General features: G+C 53.4%; 1 protein-coding gene across 1 annotated transcript in view; it reads right to left on the bottom strand.

Annotated features, from left to right (window-relative positions):
* Positions 1-4,031: 4,031 nt before the first annotated feature.
* The window catches only part of DNAI2 (dynein, axonemal, intermediate chain 2), a 49,404-nt gene continuing 43,482 nt past the window's right edge, over positions 4,032-9,953 (bottom strand). Inside the window, exons 12-16 of the mRNA XM_011937212.1 lie at positions 9,593-9,728; positions 8,816-8,962; positions 6,714-6,941; positions 4,643-4,793; positions 4,032-4,327 (exon numbers count right to left, since the gene is read on the bottom strand). Coding sequence (XP_011792602.1) covers positions 4,698-4,793; positions 6,714-6,941; positions 8,816-8,962; positions 9,593-9,728 — 607 coding nt within the window. The 3' untranslated portion in view covers positions 4,032-4,327; positions 4,643-4,697. The remainder of the gene's footprint in view (positions 4,328-4,642; positions 4,794-6,713; positions 6,942-8,815; positions 8,963-9,592; positions 9,729-9,953) is intronic.

The raw sequence follows: 9,953 nt of genomic DNA, 5'->3' as shown, positions 1-9,953 counted from the left end.
CTCTAGAGCTCTGGGGCAGCCTGGGCAAAGTCCCACCTCCTCGTGTTCTGGGCATCGCTACTCACAGGCTTGGCTCCTGGAGCTACGATGCGGGAGGTGAAATGGAAGAGAGTTATCGGGAAAACAAAGCGTGGATTGAGGACTTTTCTCTGAAACCCCAGCATCTTCTTCCAAAGTTGGGGTGCAGATGCTGAAAGGACCCCAATAAACAAATTCACAAGTCATTCTAGTAGCTCCTGTACTAACCTAGAACTTGCCATCGGCCATGAGGGCTGTCCCAGGTGGTCGTCAGATGCTTCTAAGTGAGGGAGGTGATAGACGTTTATCGAGCACTTCGTTTGAATCCAGTGGTTCATGTGTTATTTCATTTACTCGCCCAAATATTCCTGAAGGTAGATAGCAGAGGTGCAGAGAGGTAAGTAATTCCGTGGCCATCACCCCACTCCAAGCTGCCATCTCTTTTGCCTGACACCACAGTGTGCTCCCAACCAGCCCCCAGGTTCCTCCCTCCAGGTCTCCCTCCACCAGCAAATGCTTCATCAAACCACACCCCTGCTTCTCAGTGATCTTTGGAGCAAGGTTAACATCCTTGACATCAAGCCCTGCCCCAGCGGACTCTTGCTGTCCCTGGGTGGTTCCAGGCTCTAGTCCTTACTCACTCCAGCCACACTGATGACTCCCTGTTGGTCAAACAGAGCAGCACCAGCTTCTTTCCTCCTTCTGGAATTGTGTGTGCAGCTGCCCTGCCTGGGGTGCCCTCCACACAGACGTGCTCGCATGTGTACACACATCTCTGCCTCATGCTTGTTCTTAAGGTCTCAGCTGATTGTCCCTTTCTCAGGGAGGCCTCCTGGTCAGCTCCTTCTTCTCTAGAGCCTAGGTTAGTTCTTCCTGTTGTCCCTCTCAGGGCACCCTGTACTCATCCTTAACATGTACTTTGCGCAACTGTCGTTCTGTAGGTATCTGCCTATCTATCAGCTTTCCCTGCCTATCTGTAGGTATCTGCCTATCTATCAGCTTTCCCTGGGAGGTGGGGCCTGAGTCTGGTTTATTCTCCACTCGTGGCCAGTGCCTGGCCCAGGGCTGAGTGTAGGCAACGTTACCCGGACGGCAAGCTCCCGAGCTGGGTTCAGACTTCCTGCCTGGAAACGCTGTGAAAACACTGCCTCTATCTACACTTCACCAGTGCTGCAGGCTCCCCAGGACCTCAGCACACAGAGAGGCTACCCGGGGGTCTCTGGATGCTGACCCTGGTAGGCCATCAGTAGTCACTTAAAAACATTTTTAATAGGCGGAGTACGGCGGCTTACACCTGTAATCCCAGCACTTTGGGAGGCCGAGGTGGGTGGATCACTTGAGGTTAGAAGTTTGAGACCAGCCTGGTCAACATGGTGAAACCCCGTCTCTACTAATAATACAAAATTAGCCAGGTGTGGTGGCGGGCACCTGCAGTTCCAGCTACTTGAGAGGCTGAGGCAGGAGAATTGCTTGAATCTGGGAGGCGGAGGTTGCAGTGAGCTGAGATCGTGCCATTGCACTGCAGCCTGAACAACAAGAGGGAAACTGTCGCAAAAAATATATATATATTTATATTATAATATTTTATATATATAATAATATATATGTATAATATGTATAATAATAATATACATGTATATGATAAAGATGAAGTCTCCTTAGTTTGCCCAGGCTGGTCTTGAACTCCTGGGCTCAAGTGATCCTCCTTCCTTGGCCTCCCAAAGTACTGAGATCACATGTGTGAGCCACTGCATCAGGCCAGCAGTTACCTTTGCCTCCTACAGATTCCCGGTGAGGCCAGCATGGGAGGTCAGTGAAGGTCATCGTGCGGGTTGGCAGCATTGACACTGCACCCACTGAGCTCGTGCTGCCCTTTGCCGTGTGCCATCTGCGGGGCTCTCCTCTCCGCTTCTATAGCCGCTCCTCAAATGCCTCTTCAAATGTTGTGCTTGCCCGGTGGCATTCTCTGCACCCACGAGGGACCTGCTGACTCCAGCAGGTGGCCTCCTTTTGCAGGCACAAGCCAAGGGCCAAAATTCCAGTTCGGCGAAAGAAGGTCCTCCTGCGTTCGAGCTCATGGTGCCAGTCTCTTACAGGGGCCTTCAGTGTGCTCAGGTTAGGGTGTGCAGAGCCCGTACTTTCTGTTGGGACACTCCATTTGGGTAGATTTTTCTCTAAATTGGGCCTCTCCACCGTGACTCCACTGTCCAAAATGCAGGATGCTGAGCAGGGTCCCTGTCTCTACCCACTCAATGCCAGGAGCACTCCCCTCACCAGTTGTCCCCAGACACTGACAGATGTCCTGTTGGGGGCAAATCCTCAGTAGAGAATCGCTGCCCTAAGTAGGGCGCTCCTGAGGACAGCCCTGGGGCTCTGTGTGTCCCCGCGCAATGAGGGGCCTGCTGGCCCCTCGTGGCCCCCTCTGTCTGATGCTGGAATGACAGGGAGCGGAAATGGCCCAGCCCACTACTCTTACCAGGGTCCTGGGAGTGCAGTGTGCATGGTGTAAGCTGTAGGGCTGGGACTCTGGGCTGAAGTCTCAGCTCTGCCACCCACTCCCATTAGACTCAGCAAGTTACCCCCTCTTTCTGTCTCACCTGCCACATCCATAATGTGCGGATTGAAGATAGTGAGATCACTCCTGGGCTGCTTGTGAAGAACACGCACTCAGTGTAACCTGAGATTGTTTTTATCAAGGTTAACCACAGTCGACAACTCAATTTTTCTCTTTGGGTGTGAGAGGCAGCTGGCCCTCGGTCCCTTCTCAAGGAGATTATTTTATTTTATTTATTTTTGAGATGGAGCTTCGCTCTTATCGCCCAGGCTGGAGTGCAATGGCGTGACCTCAGCTCACTGCAGCCTCTGCCTCCCAGGTTCAAGCGATCTTCTGCCTCAGCCTCCCGAGTAGCTGGGACTACAGGCGTGCGCCATTAAGCCCGGCTAACTTTTTTGTATTTTTAGTAGAGATGGGGTTTCATCATTTTGGCCAGGCTAGTCTTGAACTTCTGACCTCAGGATCCACTCACCTCAGCCTCCCAAAGTCCTGGGATTACAGGTATGAGCCACCACGCCCGGCCATTTTATTTTATTTTCAAGACAGGGCCTTGCTCCGTTGCCCAGGCTGGAGAGCAGTGGTGCAATCGTGGCTCACTGTAGTCTCGAGCTCCTGGGCTCAAGTGATCTTCCCACCTCAGCCTCCTGAGTAGCTGAAATTACAGGGGTGCGCCACCACACCAGGCTAATTTTTGTATTTTTTATAGAGATGGGGTTTCCCCATGTTGCCCACGCTGGTTTCGAACTCCTGGGCTTAAGTGATCCTCCCACTTTGGCCTCCCAAAGTACTGGGATTACAGGTGTGAGCCACTGCACCCAGCCAAGGAGATTCTTAACGTGGGCATTTTTCTTTCTTTTTCTAAATTAGAGATGGGGGTCTCACTATGCTGTCCAAGCTGGTCTCGAGTGATCCTCCTTGACTCCTGGGCTCAAGTGATCCTCCTGTCTTGGCCTCCCAAAGTGCTCAGGTTACAGGCGTGAGCCACGACACCTGACCAACACAGGCATTTTTCAAGGACACTTTGGGTCCCTGCCAAGGTCACCTGCCATCCACAGGATGATGATGGTCAGGGCATTGTTCCTCATGCAAGGCTGGCACTGAGGTGCCCTCTTGACCTCCTGATGTCTCTGGTAATGGTCAATGACTGCTCTGTTGAGCTGTGGTTTCAGGGCACCCCCAGGGCAGCCCACTTCCCACCATGGAGTCCCCGAGAGGCCTGCGCAGCCTCTGGCCCACAGTTGATGACTGTGGGCAGGGTCAGGAATGAGCTGCCTGGGATCCTGGTCCCGCTCTGCCCCGTCACAAGTTCTGAGACTGGGGCATATCCCTGTACCTCTCCTGGAGCCTCCTGTATAGTGTAAAGATGATAGGAGCACACAGTTCCAGGGATGTCGTGAATGAATTACACGAGTTAATGTCAAAGGCTCTGGGTGCAGGATGCATCACACATACTAACTCATGGCATTGTTATGATTCGTTTAATTTTACAAGAATTAGGATAACAGAACGCATTCAGTGGCAGCAGAATAGCCAAGCTCGTCCCGCCTGTCCCCTCCCACACACTTGGAGGCTCCTGTCGTGGCAATGTGTCCACATGATCAGGGAACTGCCTGGAAAGGCATTTTCAAAGTGGACAGACTTTCTGTTCCTGATTTGTAGGTGGACGAGGAGGGTCGATCATGGAGGAGAAACCCTTCCCCCCTCCCGAAGGTCTTCCTGAGGCCCTGCCATGGCCATGCAAGTCTGGTTGAGGGTCTGCAAGATTACAAACAAAAATGATTGCTGGGGAGCCTATGAGAAGCTGAATCCCAGGCAACATCCAGGGCCAGGACTAAGGTGGCCTCGGCCTTGGGGTGGGCTCAGGACGGCTGAGACAAGGGGGCAGCCAGCTCCGGGACAAGCCCTGCCCCTTCCCTCCCTCCAAGGGGTGGCTCAGGACTCAGTGCCCAGTGAGTCAGTGGGGGCTAGTGATTTGTAGGGGTGGGAGTCAGGGACCGATGCTCCCCACCCACCACCCAGTGCTGCTTTAAGGGGGAGCTCAGCCCCCCACTTGTGAGAGCAGGGCAATACCAAGAGATGGGAAAGGAAGGCACACAGGGACAGCGCCGCAGTCGAAGGCTGACTTCTAGGCTAAGTCTTCTTCCACTTCTTCACTCTTTCCTTCCCCCGCTGCTTCCTCTCCCTCCTCCACTGCCTGGTCTTCCTCTGGACTTGGTTGCTGCTGCAGGGGAAAGACAACACAGAAGTGTTGGTGTTGGTGGGGGGCAGGCCTTCCCCACTCCCCTGGGATGTGAACCCCACGAGGCCCAAAGCAGCCAGATGGCTGAAGCCTGGGTCGCGGAGCACTCTGGAACCTGTGGTGCCAGCTCTGTGGCTGGCGAGGGTCCAGCCGGTGCAGAAGATGGGCAGAGCTGGGGGAATCTGGCAGACTTGTGTACACGCCTGGTTTCTGCCATGTGCAGCCTGGGAGGTCTCGGGCTAGCTCCTCCGAGTCTCCTTGGCTCCCTCATCCATAGAGAGGACAGGACACCTTGCAGGACTGTGGCCAGGATTAGAAATAGTGGGCATAAGGACCCAGCCTATGTAAAACGGCTTCAGTACCACATGGCACTTTGTGACCACCAGTGTTTTGGGCCAACTGCAGACTAAGAGAAAGACAGGAAGTGTGCAGCAGGCAGGAGGAGGAAGGGGCCAAGTTCTGTGAACCTGAACCCCTTCCAAGGCTCAACTTCTTCATGTAGAGTGTTCAAGCCATGGTGAGAAGCACCTTTTGGGACTTATGTCACAAAGCATGGTGCCTGCCAGCCACCATTGCATTGTAAAAGGTGGCCAGTGTCATCTTTGCTTTCCACAGGGCTGTATAGGCCAGGAGTGGTGAGTGGGAGGAGCCCTGGACAAGGCATCAGAATCCAGGATTCTAGTTTTGCCTCCACCAGAAGTGGAGGGAGCTCTCTGCCCCACCTGTATTACCCAGTGTGAGAAGAAAACATCTCATAACCAAGTACTCTCAAATGCAAAATGCACCTGTGGAAATCACAACTTTAGACCAAGGGGGAGGGAGGCAGAAGAGGAAAGAAGTCACAAGGTGGAACCAATTATCTTCTCTGTGTGCTCATGTGCCATCCTTTGCTCTGTCCACTCTATCAGGGACCAAGAACTTGCCATACAGCTCTTCTTGCGAGCAGGCGTCATGGGTGAGTGCTCTGTGCAGATACACTGGACCCTGTCTCAGCAGGGCCCACACTTGGTTTAATGCTCTATTGTCACCATTTTAAAATTCTTAGTACTTTTTAAATGAGGGCCCTCACATTTTCATTTTGCAGTGCCCCCAATCCCCAAGTCTGCAGCCAGTCTTGCCTATAAGGGTAAATCCTGGCATATACCCACTGTTTCTTTTCCTTTCCACACTGCTCTTTAGTTCTTTCATACCTTGGCATCTTATCTGTGGGTCCTAAAGGAGGTGACCCAGACAGACAATGTCTTTTCTTCCTCTCTCTGCTGGTACAAAAGAGAGCCTGGAAGGTGACCAGACACCATCTTTATAGCAACATCTCCTCATTTTCCAGATGGAAATGAAGGAAGCAAGAAGTGAAGTGACCAGCTCACATGATACAGCTAGAAAGTGCTTTAGAGCTGGGGCCATGGGCAGATGAGCTGACCACAGGTCACACTCCTGACACCAAATCTGGGTAAGCCAACATGACGTGCACACCGCTAATGTCACAGCCCTTCCCTCCAGGGGTCTCAAGGTCCATTCCTCTCTGACAGCTCACTTACCTCTAGGACCCTTGTTCAGTCACTCAACACACATGTTCCCTCGTTCAGTCACTCAACACGCATGTTCCCTCGTTCAGTCACTCAACACGCATGTTCAAGATATGCCCTCTCTGGGAGGAGGGAGGATACCAGGAGGCATGGAGTATGGTTCCTGCCTGTTAGGAACCTGAAGTCTGTTTGGAGACTTAAGATTCTTTGGAAGGAAGGGAATGGTTCTTCCCATTCACCAGGTGAATAAATTAAGGTCCAGCAGGTAAGGCTACTTGCTCGAGGTCACCCAGGAGGTCAGCAAGCAGAAGCAGAACCCAAGTGCCATGTCTCCCACCCAGTCCCCAACCCACCCAACCCCTGTCCAGGCCCTTACAGGCATTGGCGTCAGCTTTATGGCGTCTGCCTCCTTCTTCTTCAGCTCTGCGAAGATGATGTCGAAGAACTCCTCCTCAGCCTTGCTGACCAGCGCCTCCAGGTCTATGGCCAGATCCTCGTCCGTCTGCTCCTCGTCCCTGCCCTCCGCCTTGCCCTTCTCCTTCAGCCGCATCTCCCGGTGCCTGGCCTCCAGGATCTTCTCTCGCCGGGTCTCACGCTCAAACATCTGCGTACACAGGGACAGAGAGAGCTGGGTGGGGAGAGGGCGGGATGGCAAGCGACTCCAGTGCAGGGGCCAGGTGGGGCTTCTGCTGAGCTCTCCTTGCTCTCCTGTACTGTACTGTACTGTAGTCCCTGTACTGTAGAGGTCTGTACCCAGGGCTGGTGTCAAGGAAGGAGGGCTGAATATTGGGGTTGGAAGGCTGCAGCAGGGACGCTGAGTTACTCAATGCCAAGGAGCGTGGAGTTGCAGGACCACAGATGGAAGAGCGCCCTTTGGGGCTATGAAATACGGCAGCCTTGGCCCAACAAGGACCAGCTCAATAGTGAGATCCCAGTCTCAGGCAGAGCCAGGAGGCTCTCCCAGCCTCAGCACAGGGGTTTTCCTTTTTTGTTTTGTTTTGTTTTGTTTCTGGGAGGGAGTTTCACTCTTGTTGCCCAGGCTGGAGTACAATGGCGCGATCTCGGCTCACCGCAACCTCCGCCTCCTGGATTCATGCAGTTCTCCTGCATCAGCCTCCAGAGTAGCTGGGATTACAGGCATGCGTCACCACACCCGGCTCATTTTGTATTTTCAGTAGAGATGGGGTTTCTCCATGTTGGTCAGGCTGGTCTCAAACTCCCGACCTCAGGTGATCCGCCCACCTCGGCCTCCCAAAGTGCCGGGATTACAGGCATGAGCCACTGTACCTGGCCCTAGCACTAGGGGTTTTCAATTCCACAGTGTTCCCCATGGTTCTGGGGAGTTGCCTACAGGGCTGCTCACTGGGGAAGGGATGTAGGAATGGATCTCAGTCCCCCTCTTCAAGCCTCCTTCCATCTGGCCTCTCTATTGGCATTCTACTAAGCCTTCAGGACAGGCGCAGTGGCTCACACCTGTAATCCCAGCAGTTTGGGAGGCTGAGGTGGGAAGATTGCTTGAGCCCTGGAGTTTGAGAACAGCCCGGGCAACATAGGGAGACCCTGTCTCTACAAAAATTAAAAAATGAGCCAGGCTTGGTGGTACCTGCCTGTGGTCCCAGCTACTAGGTAGGCTGAGGCGGGAGGACCAATTCAGCCTGGGGGGTGGAGGCTTGAGTGGGCCATGATTGTGCCACTGCACTCCAGCCTGGGCAACAAAGCAAGACTCTGTCTCAAAATAAAATAAAATAAATAGATACAATAAAAATACAATACAATAAAATAATTAGGTCGGCCACGGTGGCTCATGTCTGTAATCCCAGCAATTTTGGAGGCCAAGGTGGTCAGATCATCTTAAGGCCAGGAGTTCAAGAACAGCCTGGCCAACATGTTGAGACCCTGTCTCTACTAAAAATACAAAAATTAGCTGGGCATGGTGGTGTGCACCTGTGATCCCAGCTACTCAGGAGGCAGAGGCAGAGGAATCACTTGAACCTGAGCAACAGAGACTGCAGGGAGCCGAGATCTCACCATTGCACTACAGCCTAGGCAACAGAGCATGACTTCGTCTCAAAAATAAATGAATAAAAATAATTAAATTAAAATACAATATAATACAATAAAATACTAAGCCTTCATTTGAAAGGTTCTACCAAAAAAAAAAAAAAAAAAGGTTATCTGAAACTAGACAAACTGACCAAGTCAAACCTCTTTGATTTACAGGTAAAAAACTGAATCCTGGAGAGTAAAGTGACTTACTGAAGCCCACTTAGCTGCCCAGCAGTTGAGCAAGGGCAAATGGACACGCCAACACCTATTTATGGGGCCCATGTCAGCACACCGCACTGCCTCCCCAGAAACGTGCACCCATGTCCTAGGGGGTGGGAGGGAGGGGCCATCTAGTTTTCTGACTAGCCTGCTTTGCGGTGGGGCCAGGTTGGGACGTGCTGGAGGGGTTCTCCCCAGGCATGCGGTGCTTACGGAAGAGGCTACGTTCTTCTCATTCCTCTGGAGGGTAGAGAGCCCAGGCGAGACCTCCAGCAGGGTGGTTGTCCCCAGCTGGGAGCCGCAGGCGATGAGACACCCATTGTCCTGCACCCGGAGGCAGAAGAGGGCCTCGTCACACACCTGTTGAAGGGGCCGGGCAGACCCGGGTAGAGGAGAGACAAGCAAAGTTACATGTGTCTGATTAATTGGCCCCTGGGGAGGCTCAGCCACTTGGCTCCGTTCAAACACCCTCAGGGACGCCTCTGCCCCACAGGATGAAGTTCAAATTCGGAGACTGGCTGTCAAGGTCCTTGGCTTCCCTGCCTCATCTCCCGCCCCACCCCGTCACTTCTGCCTTACAGTCACCCTGTGGTTCCCCAACACCCCCACCCTTCCATGGCCCCAGCCAGCAGGGCTCAGCTCTGGCCACCCTGACATGAAGGGGAAGGTCCAGCAGCCAACCTCCAGGGGCTCTGAAGGAATCAGCCTGTGGGCAGGAGACGCCAGGTACCTGCTTTTGTTTCTTTTTAAATTTCCCCCAGGTGGTTTTGTTGTGCTACCAGGGTGCCAAGGCCCCCAGGCCCCTTAACCTTTGTAGGAACACGCACTCCAAAGCAATCTCTGCAGTCAGCCTGCACACGGCTTCCCCACAGAGGCCCAAACGCACCTGGCCACACACTGCACACGTGCTCACAGTACCCCACACTCACACCCACGCCTGGGCCTGGCTCCCTGAGGACCTGGATGCACAGGGAGGGATATGCGCGTGACCTTCAGGCTGAGGGCAGGGTCGCACTGCTTGAACACAAAGTCCCAGATGTCCAGGGTTCCGTCCATCTTGGTGGTAAAGAAAACGGCCGGCCTCGTGGGGCTCCAGGCGGCATCAGTGAGGTAAGCCATGTGGTACCTGTGGGAGGTAGCCCACATCATGGTTGGAGGGACAGAGGCTTCTGAGCCACAGCTCGGCTCATTTGGTCCCTTCTGGGCTCCAGGGTATCAGAGTCTTGCTAGGCAGGAAGTTCTTCCTTGTGTCTGACTTCTAGCTGTGCTGACCTCACTCACCCACAGCTCACAGGTTGCCTTCTTTTTTTTTTTTTTGAGACAGAGTCTTGCTCTGTTGCTCAGGCTGGAG

Source organism: Colobus angolensis, unplaced genomic scaffold (assembly GCF_000951035.1).
Source record: "Colobus angolensis palliatus isolate OR3802 unplaced genomic scaffold, Cang.pa_1.0 Scaffold1, whole genome shotgun sequence".
NCBI lineage: Eukaryota > Metazoa > Chordata > Mammalia > Primates > Cercopithecidae > Colobus > Colobus angolensis.
The sequence above is the reverse complement of the archived record's forward strand: the minus strand, read 5'-3'. Positions and strand labels throughout refer to the sequence as shown.